The 23,815-nt window shown below is 46.1% G+C and overlaps 2 protein-coding genes across 8 annotated transcripts in view; both read right to left on the bottom strand.

Moving 5' to 3' along the window:
• The window catches only part of RAD51B (RAD51 paralog B), a 716,515-nt gene that overhangs the window by 633,162 nt on the left and 59,538 nt on the right, over positions 1-23,815 (bottom strand). For 4 of the 5 annotated variants that reach the window (XM_073348429.1, XM_073348426.1, XM_073348427.1 and 1 more), the window contains exon 2: positions 17,382-17,425. The exons of the other annotated variant lie outside the window; for it this stretch is intronic. The gene's annotated coding sequence lies outside the window, so the exon portion shown is untranslated. The remainder of the gene's footprint in view (positions 1-17,381; positions 17,426-23,815) is intronic. 5 annotated transcript variants of the gene reach the window in all.
• TMEM229B (transmembrane protein 229B) overlaps positions 5,259-23,815 on the bottom strand; it is a 77,716-nt gene continuing 59,159 nt past the window's right edge. For 2 of the 3 annotated variants that reach the window (XM_073348435.1, XM_073348436.1), the window contains exons 2-4: positions 17,781-22,000; positions 17,382-17,425; positions 14,337-14,545 (exon numbers count right to left, since the gene is read on the bottom strand). In XM_073348435.1, coding sequence (XP_073204536.1) covers positions 21,470-21,976 — 507 coding nt within the window. In that variant the 5' untranslated portion in view covers positions 21,977-22,000 and the 3' untranslated portion in view covers positions 14,337-14,545; positions 17,382-17,425; positions 17,781-21,469. Of the gene's footprint in view, positions 5,517-14,336; positions 14,546-17,381; positions 17,426-17,780; positions 22,001-23,815 lie in introns of those variants that run through there. The other variant, XM_073348433.1, reaches the window with a different exon arrangement.

Genomic DNA, 23,815 nt, shown 5'->3' with positions numbered 1-23,815 from the left:
TTAAAGGCTTCTACAAGGAAAGGCACTTTCAAGTCAACAGAGGATTTAGTCATTCTGCACAAATGATTTCCTGTATGTGGCTGTTCTGGCTGCTTCTTCCCACTGCAAGCATGGCTTCTGCAGGGGCAGTCCTGCCCTTGGCTGTGTTTGTCCCCCCATAGCCACACAAAAGCAGCTGCAGAAGGTCTCAGCTGCTTTCATTGGTAGTTGAGGGTATTCCCCTCCTCTCAGCTGGAACTTGGTACCAGACACTAGGGCCCCAGTTATCAAAACGGACCATTCTTTTGGGGTGCCTCCATTTGAGACGTTTTAAGCTTAATTCTTCAGAGGTGCTGAGCATGTCCAGCTGCCACTGACTTCAGAATTTTAGAAAATCAGGTTTTAAAATGTCCCCACCTGGGGATCCAAAAATTGAGGCACGCAAAATCAGTGGCAATTGTTGATGATTTGGGCCTGAAGTTATAATACAAATCACCAGGGCTGGGAGATGGAAGGAGGAGGGTGAGACTAGTTTATTTTTAACTCCTGAAACTGTTTTTTTTAAATGAGGAATATATGTTAAAATATAACAGCCTGATTTTCCACTTACATTGGTGTAGATCAGGAGAAAGTCCAGTGAAATAAATGGAGTTACACAGATGTACATCTGGTGTGAACTGACTCAAGCCTTTGGGGGCTTAGTAATATAGGAGATAAACACATTAATCTTTTATTTCAGCCATTTTTTCCCAAGTGGTCAGAGAGAAAAGAAACTGGGAGGGTAAATGAATGTCAACTGAAAAGAAAATCATAGACTTCCCAATTTCCCTTCGTAAACAAGGACTGGCTAGTAGAATATGCTGTAGGACAAGACAGAGGTGCATTGAAAGAGCTGTGGTCATGTTCCGAGGACTGAAAAATGGGTGGTACTTTGCAGTTCAGGACTCATATGTATCATCTGAGATGTGGAGGGAACAGAGACTGAAATAGTGTGGGGGCAGCGGTTTTCAAGTCAAGGCAAGGAATGGATTTTCCCTCTTGTACTACTGATCATTTTTGGCTTCTATTGCCTTATTTATAGAGACTTGGCACTTCCCAGATAGCAAGTGCCACAATCTCTCCATTAACCAGAACACTGATTTCCTACAAAGAATGAAAACCTCAAACTCTGTAGTATTTTGTGGGACCATTAGCTAAATAGTGCAGTATAAATACCACCAATCCAGTTAACATTTTATAAACCTAAACAATTTTTTCATCCTCCTTTTCCTGAATTGCTAGGAAAAACAGATTCATTTCTTTCAATTGTGAAATGACATAGCAGCCTTCCCCAAGCTGTTATCTATGTCCCTTTCGTAACTCACACATATTTTTCCCCCTTCCATTTTTGCTCCATAGCTCCCCCATCCTCCCAGCCCTGCTTCCCATGGGCCATTCTCATCAAGAAGAGCTGTGAAATCCTCCGCAAAGCACATCAGAGCTGCTTCAAAATCAGTAAGCAAGCAGGCGTGCTGTCTCTGAAGAGCAATTCTGGAGCCACTAAAGAGGCTGAGAGCCCTGTCATCAGCCCAGAGCGCCTGAGGAAGGCTGATGTTTGGTTCGCTTGGATGAAGCTTTTGGCTGGGGTTTGAGTTGTGTTGTGGATTAGCTGTGGATCTTAGTTGGATTGTTCTCCTAAATATCTGCCAAAAGTGCCTAGAGTAATGGACAGGCACATTTTAAGTATATTTTGTCATAAATCTAAATCTATAAATAACATAAATGTAACGTGCTTTAGTGAAAACAGGAGACATACTTGTGGTGGAGGTCAGCTTCTTCATCCTCCCATACAGGCGGTTCTCACTGTGAACCCACCCCTACTTGCCCCAGACTCCACCCAGTCTAACACTTTTCTTCTTCCTCCTATTTAAAAGAGAGAGAAAAATCTGGTGTTGCCACCACTCCTAGCCCCACTATTTTAGCTAAGGTACAACAAGGGCAACAGTAGTGATACCTTGTGTCTGAAGACCAATGGCACCAGTGACCAGGATATTATCAGATTGATTCTGAACAAACTTCTCCCCAGAGGTGGGCTCAAACTAAACTCCCAGCCCCAGCCATCCAAAATTTGAAGAAGTTCAGATCTGGATCCAAATTCTGCAGTTTGGACCTGTCTCGACTTCTGCAACATTGGGAGTTTTGCTTTTTTACCTAGCAGTAATTTAGAAATAAATGTTTGGTTCATGTCATCCCACCCATGATGTCTGGCAAACCTATGTGGAATACTGCAATGCTGCTACTAGCCAATAAGGGGGCAGGTGCCAGGATAGCACAGGTAGGACATCCAACCCTATATTCATTATTAATTTTACCCTCTTACAGTACATGGGGGATAGCGTGTCTGTAGCACAGGGCTGCTGTTGCACAGTGAAGGGGGAATGGGGTTATTTTAGGTATTTTTGTGGTCTTTTTTAGAGCTTTTTATATATAAGCCCTTACAGCCCCCCATAATGCTCACTAGGTTACCTAACCATATTTATTACATCCCTACATATTAACGCTTCCTGCCATTTACCTTTGATTGGTATTAAGTTGTGCACATGGAAAAGATGATGGGGCATTTTGTATGTGAGAGTCAGCTGCAGCGCATAGCTCCATAATGCTTGAAAACTGATCTCTGGATAGGGCTTTGCAGGCTTTGAGATGCACCTGCTGAAACCAGCTCTTTCTCTGGCTCAGTTTTCAGCACTCTGAATTAAATTCTGAAATCCTGCCTTAGTTTTTGCTTTGTGCTTATTCAGGCATAACTCTCAGTGAAGTCAAAAAGTTGGGACTGAATAGCCACTGAAGGCTAGGTTTTCGGTTGCCCTGCCCCATGTGTCATCAAGTACATTAGTGCAAAGTAGGTATGGATCATTATTACCTTTCCAATTTGGTAGCCTTTTAGGCCCACTTGCCATTGGTGTAAATGACTATATAAGGTGCAGGGCAATGGAGAATCTGGTCCTGAAGAATGCCAGAATTGCCAGAATTTGTCCTGCAATGTCTTTCAATAACAAGGCATTAGAAGCAAGATCATGTTATAGCATAGTCTCGACTTGATGCCTGGTTGGTTAACAGGTGTGATAGCCTGAAGGTGTTTTAAGGGCCTGAGCTGAGGATAGGAATACTGAGACTTTGTGGAACCAGAAGCTCATATCCCAGTGGGGTTTATTCAGCTTTTAATCCTTCATTATCTGAAACAGATAAATTGAATGTCATGCAGAGCTGGAGTTTTTTGAGAACATCTTAAAAACTGAGCTCCTTTCTGTGTGTGCATTAATGATCCCATGGCATTTCATGCAGTAGTAGAGGTTTGCTGCATTTCCTCTCCTGCCTGTATTGCGCAGTGTATTATATGCTGGCCAGGTGATGAGGACGTCTTCACCAGATATGTCTGCATTTCAATAGTAGAGTCGTACTACTGTACTGTACAAAAAGCACCTGCTCCTGCAAACCTCTGCTGGGGCAAGTACTTTTTACTCATGTGTATAGTCCCATTGGAATCCGGAGGGGGGGACTAAGGGGCTGTGTGCGTGAGTAAGAGCTGCTCATCTAAGTGAGGCTGTGCCCAAAGCTGGGGATGAAAGACACGACAGAAATGCAAGCTATTTGACTAATGCTTATGATTTGACTATAAAAGTCACCTGGCATTTGAGGTACAATTCCACTGAGCGATCAGAGGGGTTCACCTACCTCTCAGTATCAGAGAGTCAACTGCTGACCCCCCCTCAGGAATGCCCTGTGTTTTACAGATGTTCGCACTGTAACAGTATATCACCGTCCTCGGGAGCCATAGAGGCAGCCCAATGCTACCCCTCTGCTATGCTGGCCCTGTACGTATCATCTCCTAGGAGACCTACTGTACATGAAGAACTGTCATCTTTTGGCAGTGTATGCTGCATGTGCTGTGTTAAATCTGAATGGAGCTCAGCCATCAGAGCCCAAAATCATTCACTGCAGAATCCTATAATGAATCACTGGGGCTTTAAGGCAAAAATAACCCAATTTGAAAAGAGTTCTCACACACAAAACAGTATCTTTCTGTTGGACTAAGTAGGGTTCTTTTATCTAGTGCTCAGCATGGTGACCCAAGAGATTTCTGTAGTGCCCGGCCAACATCTCACCTCCTTGTGTGTCCTGTGAAAGTAATAGCACACAACAGATGGAAAATAGAGCTGAGTTTAGGGAAATCACTCTAACAACATTACACGCAAATCCTTCTGCCCATTGGGAGCTGCACAGTCTCTGGCCTGGTCTACACTACGAGTTTATGTCGGATTTAGCAGCGTTAAATCAAATTAATCCTGCACCCATCCACTCAACTAAGCCATTTTTTTCTACATAAAGGGCTCTTAAAACCAATTTCTGTACTCCTCCCCAATGAGATTAGCGCTGAAATCGACATCGCCATTTCGAATTAGGGTTAGTGTGGACACAATTCAAAGGTATTGGCCTCCGTAAGCTATCCCACAGTGCACCATTGTGACCGCTCTGGACAGCACTCTGAACTCTGATGCACTGGCCAGGTGTACAGGAAAAGCCCCGGGAACTTTTGAATCTCATTTCCTGTTTGGCCAGGCGAGCTCATCGGCACAGGTGACCATGCAGTCCCGGAATCGAAAAAGAGCTCCAGCATGGACCGAACGGGAGGTACTAGATCTGATCACTGTATGGGAAGAGGAATCCATGCTATCAGAACTACGTTCCAAAAGACAAAATGCCAAAACATTTCAAAAAAATCTCTGAGGCCATGAGGGACAGAGGCTACAGCAGGGATGCAACACAGTGCTGCGTGAAACTGAAGGAGCTCAGACAAGCATACCAGAAAACCAGAGAATCAAACGCACCCTCCAGGACAAAGCCCCAGACATGCCACTTCTATGCTGAGCTGCATGCAATTCTAGAGGGGGCCGCCACCACTACCCCACCCCAGTCCGTGGACTCTGATGATGGGGTACTCTCCGCCATGCCTCAGGATTTTGTGGATGGGGAAGATGAGGAGGAGGATGACGAGCTTGAGGAGAGCACACCGCACACTGTTCTCCCCGACAGCCAGGATCTTTTTATTACCCTGACTGAAACACCCTCCCAACCCAACAAAGCCGGAGAAGGGACCTCTGGTGAGTGTACCTTTTTAAATATAATACACGTTATAAAAGCAAGCGTTTTTAATGATTAAGTAGCCCTGAGGACTTGGGATGCATTCGTGGCCAGTACAGCTACTGGAAAAGTCTGTTAACGTGTCTGGGGATGGAGTGGAAATCTTCCAGGGACATCTCCATGAAGCTCTCCTGGAGGTACTCTAAAAGCCTTTGCAGAAGGTTTCTGGGGAGAGCAGCCTTATTCTGTCTTCCATGGTAGGACACTTTACCACGCCATGCTAGTAGCAAGTAATCTGGTATCATTGCATGACAAAGCCTGGCAGCGTATGGTCCTGGTGTTTGCTGGCATTCAAGCAACATCCATTCTTTATCTCTCTGTGTTATCCTCAGGAGAGTGATATCATTCATGGTAACCTGATTGAAATAGGGGAATTTAATTAAGGGGACGTTCCTACTTGCCTGTGGCTGAAAAGAAACCCTCCCCACAGTTAGCCACGTGGGGGTGGGCGGGGGATTGGTGCTGAGCTGTTCGTGTTTGGCTAGCAGGGATCTTCCCTGATACCAGCCACACGGTGCAGGGAGGGGTAAACAGATGATCCCAGAGAGTTGGATCTGGGGGGGTTAGTTTGGTTTTTGCTGCTGCACGTTAACAGGAAAACCTCAGCACTAAATGGCCAACTCAACGTGCTTTGCTTGGTATGGGAGAAGAGGGCGCTGCTATTATGAAGGTTGCAGAAGCCGAAAGACTGTGGCTTACCATGGCTGCCTGCAAGCCGAATTCTGTTGCCTGGCACTGCGTGTGTGATCTCTAACACCAAAGCCGCAGGCACTCAATATAAGATGCAAAATGCGACCTTGTACCAAAATCACATGTGCTGTGTAATGTGAATAGTGTTGTTCACCGTGAAAGAGTATAGCCATTGTTCTGTAAAATGTATCTTTTAAAATACTTCACTCCCTTTTTTTCCTCCAGCAGCTGCAAATGTTTCAAGCCTCCCTCCTCCGTCCCAAAGGCTATCTCAGGTAAGGCGGTGAAAAAAAACACACGCACGATGAAATGTTCTCTGAGCTCATGCAGTCGTCTGGCACTGACAGAGCTCAGCAGAATGTGTGGAGGGATACAATAGCAGAGTACAGCAAAGTGGCCGATGAACGTGAGGAGAGGTGGTGGCAGGAAGATCAGAGGAGGCATGAGGCAATGCTGGGGCTACTGTGGGATCAAATGGATATGCTCCAGTATCTGGTGGAGGTTCATGAACGGCAGCAGGATCACAGACTGCCACTGCAGCCCCTGTTTAACCGCCCTCCCTCCTCCCCAAGTTCCATAGCCTCCTTACCCAGACGCCCAAAAACACGGTGGGGGAGGCTCCGGGCACCCAACCACTCCACCCCAGTAGACAGCCCAAGCAACAGAAGGCTGTCATTCAAGAAGTTTTAAAGTGGCCTTTTCCTTCCCTCCTACCCTCCTCCCACATCCCACCCGGGCTACCTTGTGAGCTATCTCCCTATTTTTATAATCAATTAATAAAGAATACATGTTTTTTAAATGATAGTGACTTTATTTCCTTTGCAAGCAAGCTGTGATCGAAGGGGAGAGGACAGGTGGCTTACAGGGAATTTAGAGACAACCAAGGGGGTGGGTTTTCATCAAGGAGAAACAAACAGAAGTGTCACACAGTACCCTGGCCAGTCATGAAACTGGTTTTCAAAGCTTCTCTGATGCGCAGCGCTTCCTGCTGTGCTCTTCTAACCGTCCTGGTGTCTGGCTGCGCATATTCAGCAGCCAGGCGATTTGCCTCAACCTCCCACCCTGCCATAAATGTCACCCCCTTACTCTCACAGAGATTGTGGAGCACACAGCAAGCAGCAATAACAATGGGAATATTGGTTTCGCCGAGGTCTGAGTGAGTCAGTAAACTGCACCAGCGACCCTTTAAACGTCCAAATGCACACTCTACCACCATTCTGCACTTGCTCAGCCTATAGTTGAACAGCTCCTTACTACTGTCCAGGGTGCCTGTGTACGGCTTCATGAGCCAGGGCATTAAGGGGTAGGCTGGGTCCCCAAGGATAACTATAGGCATTTCAACATCCCCAACAGTTATTTTCTGGACTGGGAAGTAGCTTCCTGCAGCCATTTAAACAGACCAGAGTTCCTGAAGATGCAAGCATCATGAACCTTTCCCAGCCATCCCACGTTGATGTTGGTGAAACGTCTCTTGTGATCCACCAGTGCTTGCAGCACCACTGAAAAGTACCCCATGTGGTTTATGTACTGGCTGCCCTGGTGGTCCAGTCCCAAGATAGGGCTATGCGTTCCGTCTATAGCCGCACCACAGTTAGGGAATCCCATTGCAGCAAAGCCATCTAGTATGACCTGCACATTTCCCAGAGTTACTATCTTTGATAGCAGCAGCTCAATGATTGCGTTGGCTACTTGCATCACAGCAACCCCCACAGTAGATTTGCCCACTCCAAATTGATTACCGACTGACCGGTAGCTGTCTAGCGTTGAAAGCTTCCACAGGGCTATCGCCACTCGCTTGAGAACTGTGAGGGCTGCTCTCCTCTTGGTATTCTTGTGCTTCAGGGCAGGGGAAAGCAAGTCACAAAGTTCCATAAAAGTGCCCTACACATGTGAAAATTTTGGAGCCAGTAGGAATCATCCAAACCCGCAACACTATGCGGTCCCACCACTCTGTGCTTGTTTCCCAGGCCCAGAATCGGCATTCCATGGCATGAGCCTGCCCCAGTAACACCATGATCTCCCAATTGCTGGGAACCACGGTTTTAGAGAAATCTGTGTTCATGTCCTCATCACCGAGCTGCTGTCGCCTCCTCGCCTGGTTTTTCAGGTGCTGGTTCTGCATAAACTGCATGATAATGCGCGAGGTGTTTACAATGGTCATAACTGCTGCGGAGAGCTGAACGGGCTCCATGTTTGCTGTACTATGGCGTCTGCTCAGGCAATCCAGGGAAAAGGGCATGAAACGATTGTCTGCCGTTGCTGTGACGGAGGGAGGGGCGACTGACAACATGGCTTACAGGGTTGGCTTACAGAGAATTAAAATCAACAAAGGGGGTGGCTTTGCATCAAGGAGAAACAGAATGGCCTCCTCAAGGATAGAACTCAAAACCCTGGGTTTAGCTGGCCGTTGATTTCACGGAGGGAGGGAGGAGAAAATGAATACAAAACAAATCTGGTCTATTTCTTGTTTTGATTCACTTCATCTATCTTTATACATCTTGCTGGCAGCAGACGGTGCAGTACGACTGCTGGCCATCGTCATCTCCTGGGTGCTCGGTGGAAGACGGTGCAATAGGACTGCTGGCAGGATTGAATCGCCATGAGACAAAACTTAAAAGGGAAATGACCTGGCTGAGTCATTCCCATGTTTGCCCAGGTGCCCCTGACCGACCTTACCAAGGTCGGCTAAAAGAGCACCCTGGAGTACGACGAGGATGGCTCCCAGTCATACTGTACTGTCTGCTGCCAAAAGGCAATGAGCTGCTGCTGTGTAGCAATGCAGTACTGCATCTGCCAGCACCCAGGAGATATATGGTGACGGTGAGCTGAGCGGGCTCCATGCTTGCCGTGGTATGGCGTCTGCACTTGTAACCCAGGAAAAAAGGCACGAAACAATTGTCTGCTGTTGCTTTCATGGAGGGAGGGAGGGAGGGAGGGAGGGGCCAGAACCACCCGCGACAATGTTTTTGCCCCATCAGGCATTGGGATTTCTACCCAGAATTCAAATGGGCGGTGGAGACTGCATGAACTGTGGGATAGCTACCCACAGTGCAACACTCTGGAAGTCGATGGTTGCCTCGGTACTGTGGACACACTCCGCCGACTAAATGCACTTAGAGCATTTGTGTGGGGACACACACAATCGACTGTATAAAAATGCTTTCTACAAAACCACTTTCTATAAATTTGACCTCATTTCGTAGTGTAGACATGGCCTCTCTGCTGTACTGGGGAAGTCACATAGCTGCAAAGAGGTCAAATGGAGCATAGCAAATTAATCAGTCTGACAAAAAAATGTCCGTTAACTTTGAGGTCACCGAAGAAGGGGGTGTCTTATGTATGTCCTTCTATTGCCTCAGTGCCCAAAATGTGGTATGCACTTTCCAAACACAGAGGAAGACAAAGTCCCTGCCCCGAAGACGGGGACAGACATAACGAAGAGGAAAAGAACACAATGTACCAAGGAGGAAAAAGGTACAACATACAAGCAGAGTGAGCCGGGGCAAGATAGGAACACGACTTCTCTGCTACATGTTTGTCTGTGTTGTTTTGGTTATTTGTATTTAATTTAAACACAGAAAATTCACCCCCACACAGTGTTCTTATATACCTTCACACTCATACCCCACTTCAGTTCCAGTATTCTTATTTCCCTCCCCTGTGACAATTGACTCCTTCACAATAAACAGATCACTCATAGGATAAATAAGTGAAATAGATCAGTTAATCAGCTGGTTTGTTGAAGCACCTGAATATGGAGTGGGTAGCTCCTGGTGGGTCACCTCAGGAAGGACATTCTATTTGTAAAGGGCAGCTAATAGCAAAACAGGCAAACAGAGGATGAGAATGTTGCAGAGGCCAGCTACAAATTGGTCAGAAGCCTTGTCGAGAGGAATTTTGGTTGAGTGAAGAGAAGATCAAGAATGGAATTGAAGCTATGAAAGTAAACTGCTTGTTCAGCGAGTTTGAAGGTTAAAGGAAATGGGGGGCTAATTGGCTGTACACAGCATAAGCCAAAATTAAGATTTAAAACTGCTTTATGGTCGAGGTGGGAAGCCAGAAGCTCACATGCAGCCTTTGCCAAAAACACAGTGCTGGAGCAATTTTACCTTCATGGTAGCGCCATGAGCCACACTGCCTTTGGCACCAGGAGTAACCACTGCTTTTGCTGAGAATGCCGTGATAGGATAATCACAGCCATTACTCAGAGCATGCTGCCAGGGACAGTGCTGTCTTCACCATTCATGAAGCTTCAAAGGCACCACTGTCTTTATCAAAAGTGCAATGCCAGGGCAGTGCTGCCTTCCCTGTGAGCTTAAGAACAACATTGTGTCACGCTACATCATTATGACTACCATGCTAGTTCCAGTCTCCCTTAGCTGAAGAACCAGACCAATATCCCGCTGTTAAATATCTCTGCAGCTAAAATATCTTGCTATCTGCTAATCCATGTACCCATCTGTCAGATGTAGATGAGTTTTGTTGTCTGTTTACAGTATTTGTTGCTGAATTCTCTTCTCTGCTTTCATGCTGAGTTGATTAAATTAGCAGAGAAGATTCTCCTTACGCTGTGACATTGGTAGAAGAGGCTAGATGGAAAGTGATAGAGATGTCTCATTACCGTGCAGGAAAATGCTGGACAAATTCTTTTGTTAATGGAACTGAGTTTGGATTTTTAGTTCTGGCACCAAGGGCTTTGAGAGACATTTTAGAGTCATAGAATTTAAGGACAGACAGGATAACTGGGAAAACTTTATTCTAGCCAATGAGGCTGAGGAAAAACTGGTTTTGCAGCTAGGTCATTGGTCCATGTTCTGTAGTAAGGCTGTTTCCCTACAGCTCAAGGAAGCTTGTTTTGCATGTTACTAGCATAATACCCCTGCTTCATTGATTAGCATGTCTGTTTCTGTAATGGGGATTCCTAAAGTCAGACAGATTGGGTCAGAAAAGACCACTTGGATCATCCAATCTGATGCCCCATACATTTTGCAGCAGTATCCCTACCATATTCCTGCTAGAGTCTTATCTACCCTGTTAAACTGAGTTCCCTGTGCTCATAGTAATTCCCTTGGAGGATCTCCCCATCTAGCACATTTAAGACACCAGCTGAAGTTGAGTAGCAATAGGACTTTGTGGAAAATACACTGTTGTATCCCTAGTGGGATAGTCAGTATAAAGACTCTATCCATATTCAAGCTCCCAAGAACAGTCCAACAAGAGGAATGAATCTGGGAATTCAGATTGGTCTGTTCTCCCTTAGGCGAGTGCACATAGTTCTCATTAACGATAGTATACATCCCCTAAGCTCATGAAGAGGGGAATGAAACCCATAGCAAAGACACTGGAAGATGCCCCTAAGCCAGCAGCATAGATTCCTCCTCCTTTAGAGATGAAGCAGAAAAGAATTATACATTTACCCCCGAGAGGAGCCTGAACCAAAGCCCCTGATGCAGACTCCATCCGTGTGTCCAAACCACATCTCTTTTTCCAAGGGTCTAACTGCATACGAGGAACCAAACACCCCAAATGTGGAGATTTCAAACGCAGATATGAATAGCAGCTTTCCTCAATGCTAATGTGTTCAGATTCAGCTAGTTACAGACCCTCTTAAACTATGAACTGTCATCTTAATCTAGATCTACATGCTGGGCTTTGATTCAGGTTCTCTCCAGTTTGCACGTACAAAAATGGGCCTGCATATATGAGCCCTGCCCACTGTTAAACTCCTTTTTTGAGGGAAGAACTACCATACAGCAGATGTCTTCCTTCATTGCAGAGACTGCAGAGCACCCTTACCCTGTAGGCATATAGGCAGACTCAGCTGAAACTAATTATGGAGGACAAACAGATTCACAGAGGATAGAGGAAACTGCTTACATTCAGTTTTTCAGACACTCTAACGCAAACACAGGATGACAATTTCAAACTCAGGTGCCTAAACTTAGGCTCTTAAATAGGGGTGTCTTGTGCCCTGATTTTCAGAAGTATGAGCACTTCCAAATCCCACTGAAGTCTGTGGAACCTGCAGCTGATCAGCAAGCAGCCCACTTTTATTTAGCTGCCTAAATAAGGATTTATATATCCAGCTTTAAATGCCTGTAGTCAGCCAGGGCTCAGCCATCATCTCTTGCCCCTGCATCCTCTCCAGAACCCCACTCTTGGGCAAGCTCACTCCTAGGGTCCTTTCTGACTCCAGTTACCTCCAGTCCCTGGTGCTGCTCCTCAAGTCCAGCTGTAGGGCATTGATGGAGAGCCCCTCTCAGGGCTAGAGTGTCTGTCTACCCTAAATGGCGGTTGGCGGGAAGGCCAGTTGCTGCCTAGAGCTAGCTCTACCAGCCTCTCCTCTTGTGTAAACTCCCCACTTTTTCTTTGGCCAGCTTCACCTTTGTAAGCTCCCCTTTTCTGGGCAGCGCATGCTCGGCAGGTGCACCTAATTGGCACCGCCTGAGTGAAGGGACACTGGTTAAGTTTGCTAGGGATGGGAGCATGTCCCATCACAGTGCCCATGATTGAAAACCAGGTTAATGAGGGTCTGGAAATGGACAGACTGCCAGTATGGCTGGTAGAGAAACAGACCAACAGCTCCTGCTTGCAGATTGTGAGTGATCCAGCAACAGAAGCTGTGACATATAGTGGGCTCAGTAACAGCAACAACATGAATTGATAGAGCAGATGGTCACCACAGTATATCCACTAACCTGGCTGGTTGCCCCAACTCAAAATCTTCACCTGAGAGTACTCCATTGAGGAAGATGAGGTGGGCTGGCAGACACAATGGGCACAGCTATCTTGTTTTGAATCAGACACAGCCCTGCTATAAATTCGCTGTCCCCTTTGTTTGCCAGTTTTGCCGACCAACAAATTATGTTGAGCTTGCTGCAAGTGTAGCCCTTTTCTGATGCAGAATCTGGATATCTATGTTTTCAGTTGTAAACTTTGATAACTATGCAGGGCCTTGGGCAACCTCCTATAGCTGATCCTGTTCCGGGAGCCTAGTGTGTCTAACACAGTATCAGAACCAGAAATGTACAGACAACCTCTAAAGCAGGCCCAGGAATTAGAGTAAGGAGGCTTTGCAGAGAAACAAGGAAGTTATATGCAGCAGTTACCATGTCCAAAAGTGGAAAGCACCCATTTAAATGCAGGGAAGGTCACTGTGAAGGTGGATATACAGAGCTCCTTCATAAAACAACAAAAACCTCATAGAGACACCTAGTATAGAAGACAAAGCTCTTCCTTCCACTCTCGCAGCAAGAACGTGTCTCTTGTCTACACAGCAAATTTACAGCACAGCAACTAGCTACACTCGGGGACTTTCACTGCACGGTAGCAACGTCCACTTGGTGACTTGGTATGCGGCAAACTGGTGTGTTGTAGATTCACACCCTGGCTTGTCATGCAGTAACTCAACGAGCAGACATCAAAATGTTCTGAGCCCCAGGTTTTATAAGTGCCATCTGCCCTACATAGTACACTAAATCCCAGCTGTTTTGTGCTTTTTGTATCCTAGCTGTCTTCACACTGCCACAATCTCCCTGCAGCAGCCTTTCTTTCTGGGATTACATTGGCCTACCCCTGGATTGAAGCTAGCCACATAGTATGTACAACTCTACTTGGTAATGAAGTGTCATAAACACTAGACTGTAAGATCTTTGGGGCAACAACTGTGTCTTTGTATGTGTCTGTACAGCACCTAGCTGGGGGCGGCAGGCAGAGGGCCATTGTCCCATCACTTTTAAAAGTGGGAAGGCTATGCCCTCCAGCTTATTACCTGCCTTAAAGGCAAGCAATGAGGTGGAAGAGTCAGAGAGGAGAAAGCAGGAGGCAGGGCCTCATGGGAAAAGGCGGAGCAAAGGCGGGGCTTTGGGGGAACAGGGGGGATGGGACTTCAGGCGCCAGTGGCCCCTCACTTCTAGGGAGCTTCCAGTGCTCATGTGCCTAACACAATGTGACCCTGATCGTAACTGGCGTCTTTGGGCACTACCATAATATAAAGATTAAATACAAATAAATGGAAATAGTTAATAGGACAGCAATTAAACATTACTGGGAAAATATAACAAAAGCTAATTCAGAATATGTAAGCTACAATGCAGTATTGTGGTTCAGAAAACAAACTATACCACACAGCGGATAGGAATACTAGGGAAATGCCAGTAAAAGTGAACTGTCAAGAACAGCTACTAATTGTACCATTGTTGTATCAAGAGACAAATGTCTTTCTGTGGGCAAGATTGGACTGGATTAAGAAGTTTAAATGTATACTGGTTAAGAGTTAATCAACATTCAGCAGGGGCCCAAGGGATTACAATGGTGGGCTCTTTAGAAACATTTAATTATAATGGTTGACCACATGAAGTTCTCACCCAGCCCTTATTCAAGCTAAGTCCCCACTGAAGTCTGAGGCCCAGATGCCCAGCTGGTGTAAATCAGCATAGTTTAATTGAAGTCAATCTGGCCCTGAGTGAGTACTTCAGAATTTTACCCAATAAGCAGTACTGGATAAATGAAAAACAATTGGCAGTATCTTGAATAGCCCTCACCCAGCCTTACCTGAGTCTTCAGATGGAAAAAGTTGAGAGATGAGTAGCAAATTGCTCCCAACTCAGCTCCATGTGTCCAAAGTCAGGTGGCCTTTCTCCCTCATCCCAGGACTTTCATGGGATGGAATTTGTCTGTTCTCCAAATCTAGAATCTTTTGGAGATGGGCAGAGATAAGCCCACTTTTCCAATGCTGAAAAGATCTTTGGGAGGCTTGGAGGGCCCCTGCTCCCACATGTGAGCAATACTCTCTATGCCTGAATTTCACTCACTGTTAAATGGGGATAATACTGACCTATATCACAGGGCTGACATGAGGTTTAATGTGTGAAAAGCACTGTGAGATCCCTTGAAATGGAAGATGCCACAAAAAGACTAAGTAGTATTATTACTCTAAACAAAACACCAGGGAAAGTCTGTTTCAGATTATGGTGGCTATGCTGGGAATGGGGTAGCCATTATGGAAAAGAGAGTCCACCCCAGGTGGTAACGGTAGGAGGGGAACATTCTGTTCCAGGGATTAGTTCCACTTCCCTCATTGGAGAATTGGGTGTAAAGTATATCCCTGTGTCTGGTAAATCCGATGACCCAGCTATCTGCAGGTTTTATGCAAATAATGCAATGTTGCAGTTTGCATATTTAATATGCATAGGACTCATCTGCATAAGTAGTCTTTTTAATGAACAAGTTGTTTTTATTTTCCACTCCTGCTCCCTCATGCAGTAACAGTTGCTCACCACCCCAACCATGATAGGCATGTTATAACATCTGTAAAAATAAATAACTTTACTAGATAGTTAGGTGTCTTTTAAGTCCTAATGAAACTGAAGCATAAATAAAAACTGAAGTCAAACATTTGGATTTATTGTTTAAAAATAGTATTGGCTGGCAGTCTGATGGAGTGTCTCCTATCAGAAATGCCAACAGCCACTAATGGAGGGGGAGCGAGGAGCCCAGACACCAGGGTGAGGGGATGAGACCTGTATTCCTTCAGCTAAACCAAGAAAAATGCCACATTAATGCCATTAATAATGTTAGACTCCAAACAAGCCCCAAGCAGGAGGAGCCAAGTTCCTTCAGTGGGAGACTCCATCACTAATGGGCTGTTTCAGACACACTTGTCCATCTCCTCTGACAGCTGGAATCATAGATGCCATCTCCAGCTAGAGTGACCAGACAGCATGTGTGAAAATTTGGGATAGGGCGTGGGGGGTAATAGGAGTCTATATAAGGAAAAGACCCAAAAATCGGGACTGTCCCTATAAAATCGGGACATCTGGTCACTCTATCTCCAGCCCCTGCTCTGCAATCACTGCTGGCTCTATTCCTGCTGTTCATCTCGCTACAGCCCCAGCTAACCCTGTGAAAGCCCTTCCCTGCTTCACACAGGAAATGAACAGCTCTGAGGTCTGACATGAGGTCAGGGTGAACGCTACCCCATCCACCTCTGGTCCTTAAGGTCTCAGCTAAGTTGCTCCATCCATAAACCAGAGCAACCTAGCTAAAACCATAAAGATGAGGGTTTGAGGATGGAGCATTTCACCCCCACTTCCTGTTTAAGCCTCCTTGTTTCCCCAGGTGGTTCAGACACTCACTGGGGAACTCATAGAACTAGGAGTCTCCCAGGGAAACAGGAGACTTAACAGATGTGAGATTCCCCTCCTTCTCTGAGACAATGCAAGTATTGGCATTTTAGGAGGGCTTTGCCCTTGCGGAAGGACAGGTAGCCTTTGCATTGCCATATTCATTGGGCACTCCACCAGAGAAGGACCACTTTCCATTTGCAGCAGGGGCTCCATAGGTCAGTAACTAATCAATGCATCCCCAGCTACCCTAGCTTTGGCCCTTCCAAAGCAGCATTGCCTACTTTGGGGGCTGTGCTAGCTGCCTGTGGGCTCCTGGTAGAGCAGGGACCGAGGGCATCTTGTGCCACTGTAATCCCTCTCCAACTGGATAGCCGTAAGACTCAGTGCCAGGAGGGCAGACTCTGGGTGAATTGAGCCCTAGGCAACTTAGAGAAAAGGGAAGCTAATCCCACTGATGTGCACATAACATGATGCTCCTGCATGGGTTGTTGACAGTGGGGGTTGAAGCAGAGAGCACTGGATCAAAAAGCATGAATCTGTACTGGCTGAGCTAAAACAGAATTATCCACCTCTGTGCCTGGCCCACCCTCTAGAACATGGGTGGTCAACCTGTGGCTCCGGAGCCGCATGCGGCTCTTCAGAAGTTAATATGCGGCTCCTTGTATGGGCACCGACTTCGGGGCTGGAGCTACAGGCGCCAACTTTCCAATGTGCCGGGGGGTGCTCACTGCTCAACCCCTGGGTCTGCCACAGGCCCTGCCCCCACTCCACCTCTTCCTGCCCCTGAGCCTGCCATGCCCTCACTCCTCAACCTCCCCCCCCCCCCCGAGCCTCCTGCACACCACGAACCAGCTGATCAGGAGGCGCGGGGGGTGGAGAGCTGATGGGGGGGCTGCTGATGTATTATTGGGGCTATTTGGCAATGTACGTTGGTAAATTCTGGCTCCTTCTCAGGCTCAGGTTGGCCACCCCTGCTCCAGACAGTGATAGAATGCCACAATCTGCAAGTGTGGGTTACATAAAGATCGTGGAAAGCCCCTTCTCAATGGCTCCAGATCATGAAAAGCCCATTTTGGGGTAGTAAGAGACAGAAATGTAATTAGCTATTTGCTAAAAATTGAACTACGCTCTTAGAGTTCTCCTCAGCTCCGTGACCTTCCCCTGTAGGGTGAATGCTAAAGCCATTGGATGGAGGTGTGGCATTGCAGGACCAGCAGTTGACTTGGAAGGGAGTCCAGGAAAGCAGTGACACTTTCTGTTTTCAAAAGCAGGGATTGTAATGGTATCCTTCTATTGTACAGGTGAGGGGGAAAGGGGAAAAAAACGCATTTTGTTTGTTAATAGAAGATCCTGGTTAAAAGCCAGGAGGAATGGGAAGCAGAGAGCAGTGGTCTGTAAACTTACCTCTTGCATGGTATGTTGCATCAATTCAGAAAAGCCAGGACACGCTGAAACAAAAGGACATTTTGTTTAAACTCATCTGAAAGTCTCATCTTACTAGTGACTTGTGTACTATATTCATAATGCAGAAAGGGCAGAAGTTCAAATTAAATATGAGATCCCTTTTCCCTCAGTGCAGGTTTTGGTAAATTGGTTACTGACGACCAGTGCTGCTGCACCCAGCAGGTCTCAGGTTACCTGTTTGCTAATTCCAAACCTGTTCAAGCTTTCAGTCTTTCTTCGCCTACTTTTATTTTTAAACAACTATTTGTAGTTCAAGCAAAGCCTTGACAGGATTATCTCTATGCAAGGAGGATTTCAATTACAAAACAGACTTAGACCAGAAGCAGTGGGAAGACTTACCAGAACCTGGTACATTGGTATCCCTGCATCTAGATCATAATGCTGAAATTAAACAGTTTAGCTAACTTGGCTTTAATATCAGCCGTTCTGCACTGGCAAGTTCTTGGAAGCAGGAACGATCACGTGCACAAGGCACCAGTGTCTATATTTTGTGACGTGCTTGGGGATTCTTTGGGATGAAAGGTGCTTTGAAAGATAAGATAGAGGTGCCCAGAGTGAAGCCCAAGGGCTAAATGTGGCCCATCGTATCCAAAAATGCAGCTCTGGGCCACCCTCTCCCAATAGCTGCAGAGTGAGGACAAAGCTGATAAATCACAAGTTTTTATTGCTGGTGAACTCAAACAGGCAATTTTAATCTATTGAAGAAGATACATGTACAAGCAAATATTAGGCCTTTGTGGGGGGAGGGGAGGGGGAGGGTGTTGGTAAATGTCTCTGCAAATTAGGTATAGCTCCCAGGTTCCTGAGGAGCTGCTAATGTGGGCCTCGCTGTCATGCAGTTTGGGCGCCCTTGTTGTAAAATGTTATCAGTAGTATTCACTTGTATTAAAGGGGAGATTAAATCTCTGACTGCAGCCGCATTGCTCTTCAGAAAGAGAAATGAGACCTGCATGGTGTAGCAGCAGATACATAGCCAGCTTTTCAGAAGTGCTCAGCACCTAGCAGGTGCCATTGAAAACAGGAACTGTAGAGCACTCAGCACTTTTGGAAATGTGGCCAATGGTGTCTTTGTTGGAAGGTGCAAGGGTACCCAGTAATAGCGGGAGAGTGATCCAGTGGATGCTACACAGTGATTTAATAATGTACTGGGTCCAATTCAGTTCCTGCTGTGCAAACTGCAAGTAAAGTGCACTTCTGTGGGTAAATTAGAGCCCCATGAGGATGCACGAGCTGAGCGGTATTTGTCAGTCATTGGTGAAAAATAAGCTTGAATAGGTGCCACAGTGGTAACTTGGGGGCAACTGGGTCTGATTTGCATGATATAACCACATGTAAAAGGCCACTCAGGGACCGTTCCTTAAGTGAACCACTGATTGTTATGTGGCTGTGCAAGAACAGTTGCACTTGGGGAGTTTCTAAAGCCAAAGAACACATGATTGAGGTGCTGGTCACCACCGTGGATAGCTGCCCCCACCACGGAGTCATAACTGTGCGGTCACTGGTTGTGCTGCCAATTCACTAAGCCACTTAAACCTTCTTAATGTTTCTGTAACGGCACAGTTCCAGGTCAACCTGCTCCAAAGTGAGGGCGTGGCCTGACGCAGACATTGCATGCTGCATGGAAGGCAGTGCTACACCAGAGTTCAACTGGGCAGCGAGAAGGGTCCTTGGATTTAGACACTGACGTTAGTCACCCTCACACATTCTCTTCATGAATGCAACGGTCACAATGGATAGGCATGTCTCAGTTCCTGTCTGCACCTCCTCTCCCTCACCCCACCCCCTAATATCTGACTCTACTGCCTATGAATTGCCCCCGTATGCTATTTGTATACCCAAAGTGATTATTTTGCCGAGATCTAAATATTTGAAACCATCATTTACCTGGCTGATAAAGTGAACCTATTATTTCTTTGATTTCATGGTAGTGGCATCAGAGCATGGAAAACACGTTTCTGTTTTCTGTTTTTTGTTTGTTGGTTTAATTTAATGAACTACAAAAAGGGAATACTAATACCTCTCTCTATGTTCTGGGTATTTCCGGAGGCATTGCATACCACAGGACAGAGCTGATTAACTCCTTGTTTCCACTGCTTTCACATGTCCGTTGCCGGCAAAGGATGTCATGTGAAATGGGGCATAGGGAGGAATAAAACAATTGCACTCTGTGCAGTACAGAAAAAATTAACACTGTGTGTGTTGATTCTTGTTCAGAAGCAGCAGCATTACCAACAAACAATTCCATTGATAGCAACAGAGTTTCTTTTCCCTCTGGAATGGAATTCCACAGACCAATGGGCAGATTTATGAGCTGAGTACTGGCTAAAGAGAACAGTCATGGACCAACATGGTAATAATTCAGCCATTCCCAACACAACAGAAAAGCTAGATTCCACAATCACACACACATTCACATCTTGAACCAAATTCATTGCTGGTACAATGCCACTGACTTCAGTGGAATGACACCTGGAATTAATCAGGCCTCATATACCTATTTACAGCACACCCTCCTCATAAAGCTCTGAGTGAGAGAAGACTAACATGTGGTACAGTGCATCCTTGTTGCTTATGCCAGCAGCCAAGAAGAGTCCTCAGGACAATTAATCTGTGGCTGCCAGAGCTATGCATCTTTCATGCCACCACCTCCCCCACAGCCTCAGGATTGTTCCCAAGTGGCTAAATTTGAAACTCTCTCTAGCTGAGATAGCTCTAAAATAGAGCAACAGTACCTTGCAGCCCTTCCATCTCCCTGCTGCCCCTCTGCTGCCCCTCTCGCAACCCAACCCCATCCTCAACTGGAGGAAATCGAGGAATAGTCCTACTGTGCTCCTTAGAAACTTTCTTTTTTAGCATACTCCCTGTTATTGGGCACTCAGGCACATCCTGTGCTGCCCCAAATCAGCTTTATGGAGAGGGTTTGCTGTACTTAGTTTAAAATAGCATCTGGGAAGGAAAAATAAAGTCAGTACTCGGAGGAGAACACTGGACCAAGCTGAGACAAGATCAACTGGTGCAGGAGGAAATAGACACAGGCGATAGAGTCTGTTCCAGAGGACTCCGACTGATTCCTGGTTGCTGCCTTAGTCAAATGAGGACTCTGACATCAGGCAGTGCAAGGGGCTGCAGTCAGAATTAAGTCATCAGCATCCTTAGTGACAGAGAAATCCCTGGGAAGGAAGGCAGAAGACCCCAGGTGGCATCTCCATTGGGTTTGCCTGGTTGGAAATGGAGCTGGAGCCTGGAGCAGCCCTTGTGATGAGTTCCACTGTGAGGGGAAGACTTCAGCTTTTTCTCTCTTTGGCCACTTTGCCGTGATTCGGATTGCACAGAGTATGGTGGAATTCACCCGGCAGAAAAGGCCTTTTATTTATAAAAAGGAGTGGGGAAAACTCTCGAGTGAGTATCAGGACTGAGAATTCAAAAAGTACAAGTTTCATATAAATCCAGCAAGATGTCCAGCACCATAACATACCATGGTGCAATAAAGAACCTCAGGGGAAGGTCAGGGAAACCAAAAGAGGGGGCGCTGTCTACCTCCCCAGTAGAGCACCACTGTTGGGTCGTTCTCAACAGCAGATGGATTTTCCTTGATCCTGCAGCATCTCAGGTCCCATGGGAGGTATTGGTTGCAAGCAAGCACCTGAATATTGCCTAATGGAGTAAGCCAAATCACTAATTTAGCCGGAGTGTCTATGCCCATCCACTAGTTTGTTTTTTGTATACATTTCAACTGTAGCATTTTCTCTCATTTCTCCACATACAGTAAAATGCAGCTTACAGGCCTTTTTTTCCCATAATAAGTTAAAAGTCAGAAACTACCTAACCAAGAAGTAGCTGACACTGCTTCTTGTGGCCAAAAATGTAAAATCCATAGAAAATCTATTGGTTCCATTTTTATTCTGCTATATCCCATGCATGACCCCATCATAAAGGGGATTGTGTATCATACAGGATGTATCAGTCTTTGAGACCAGTCTGGGATGTGGGCGGGCTCTCTCACTTTAAGTGTGGCGTTGGGTTATTGTTCAATTGGTTTTGACATGGCCATTGGCCAAGGCGATTGTGGTGCTGGGGTCCCCTGGCTCAGCATTTTCATCAAATCGCAAGCGCAAGGTGTTCCTGATAACCAGCTGCTCCATGATGAATGCAGCACAGAACCATGGGATGGCATACTCTAGGGTGATCAGGCCCATGAAGTCAAAATCAAACTGTGAATAGTCCCAAGGGCAGGCATTAAACTGGCGCAGGATGAAGCCAGTGGTGAACTCCCAAAGGTATGTCCAGAGGGTGTAAATGAGGCATCGCACTAAAATGTTACACTTGTCTTTCAGATACAGGTACATCTTCTCCACGATGAGGATGGAGGTGCCATAGATGAAGAGCGCCCAGACACTGGTGACACCTGGGAACTTCCAGTTAAAGTTGACCACAAACTCCCAGGCAGCCGTAAACATCACCTCACAGAAATAGCCATGAATGGCATAGAGGTACCACCGTGAGAAGGCAGTCAGGGGTTCCGCAGCAGCCATCATTCCACACAATCCCCAGCCGGAACTCTGAAAGGAATAAAGACAGGCTGAAATCAATAAGGACATCACTGGGTCTCATCTCATTGGGAGGAATACGAGTAAATTAACAACATCGACAAGAGGGAAGTCAAGAAATGAGACATATCCCTTTTGAGGACAGGATTAACCAGAGATGCAAAACCAGAGCTGGTGAAAGCTGACAGATTGGTGACTAAGAGGCTGGCAATCAGGCAGCAGCACCGCAGGTTTCCTGGACACTGCCCTACCAGGAGGACTTGGATCGAGCTGGTGCTCAGTGGTAATGAGGGAGATGAAGGGTAGCGTGACTACAAATCAGCTTACTGGAAATAAGTATTACTATGAAAAATACAGGAGGAAAAAGTCCTTTAGTTCTGAAAGAAGTAGCACTGACCCCTCTTCCCCCTTGCTGAATCCCAGGCAATGTGGGACAGATGAGGAAAGTAAGGTATTGAAATAATCTTAGACCCTTATGGTGCCCTCCATGGTTCATGCCCCCAGAAATCTCAGTTTAGCAAACAGGGATTTGAGGGTGCTCTGTAAACTGGCTAGTGAGAGGAACAAAGAGGAGTGTTCTCAGCTGTTACACCTGTCCCGTTCAACTGAACCGTTGCTGTACATTAAGGAACTGGCAGACATAAGATATCTGGGATTCAGGGAAGCATTTGATATAATACAGAATTGCCTGATTTACAGTCAAAAGGCACAAGAGATCTACTGAAATACATTCAGATTTGGCTTCTGGACAGGAAGCATAAAGGGTGAGAATAAAAAGGAAAGTTGAGAGTAGAGATATAGTTAGTCATGCTGAGTGGGGGTTTGGAACAAGGACTCTGTGTCTGTATACTGGAGTGTAAGTTACAGGAATAGACATGAGGGTGGAGAAAAAGGTTTCAAAAGGGAATAACTTCTTCATCACCCTGAACAAGTTCAACACCCCTCCCCCCAACAATTACTATTACATCCTTCAAATATCTGTGGAGATTTATCATGTCTTAATCACTACTTAGCCAAGCTATACACATTGTCCTAAGTTCATCCTGGTGTAACTCCATTGACTTGAGTAGAGTTATACCAGAAATGAATCTTACCAGTTCAGTTTTTAAAAGTCTAATCCTTACAAATCAGTTTCTCCAGTCCCTTGTTCAGATGCTGCTTTCTAACTTCCTTCCTCAGGCGCCCTCTGAACTGGACAGCTTTATGGTACAAGATGCCCAGAACTGACTGCAGAATATAAGCTGTGGTCTTACCAATGCCATAGAGAGAGAGAGCGTAAAACCGCCCTGCTCTGTAACATGATGCCTCTCTCTATACAGTATGAAATTGCACAGGAGGTGAGTGAGAGAAGGAAGACTTCCAAAGGAGAAAAGGCAGCCAAATAATGGACAGAGGGAAGAGATTTACCTAAAAATGGCATAAAGGGAAGGAAAATTATTGTGGGGAGAGGAGGTTATTCTGCTATTTGTTTCTGAGAAAGGAGAAGGATCGGGGTAGTACTGAACATATGGAAGACAGATGAGTGCCCATGGCCCACTCACTCTTATATGAGAGCCATTAAGATGACCAACCAGCGCCCACTGTCATGATGTTTTTTGTGAAGTGCGCACCTGTCCCACTAGGCAATGAACTGAGACTCACTGTCACAGGGTGACTGGCCCTTTTATGAGGTAATGGGTCCAGCCTCACCTATGACTCATTCAACCCTCCTCCTCAGGTGGGAAAAATTAGTGTAGCGACATAACAGGTAGGTCATGTGCTTAAAACTCAGTCCAGACCTAGAGAAAAGAGAGGCTCCCAGAAAGCTAAAAGGAGCAGAAAAGACAG

Source organism: Lepidochelys kempii, chromosome 6 (genome assembly GCF_965140265.1).
Source record: "Lepidochelys kempii isolate rLepKem1 chromosome 6, rLepKem1.hap2, whole genome shotgun sequence".
In the NCBI taxonomy this organism is placed as follows: Eukaryota; Metazoa; Chordata; order Testudines; family Cheloniidae; genus Lepidochelys; species Lepidochelys kempii.
This window is presented reverse-complemented; position numbering and strand designations above follow the sequence as displayed.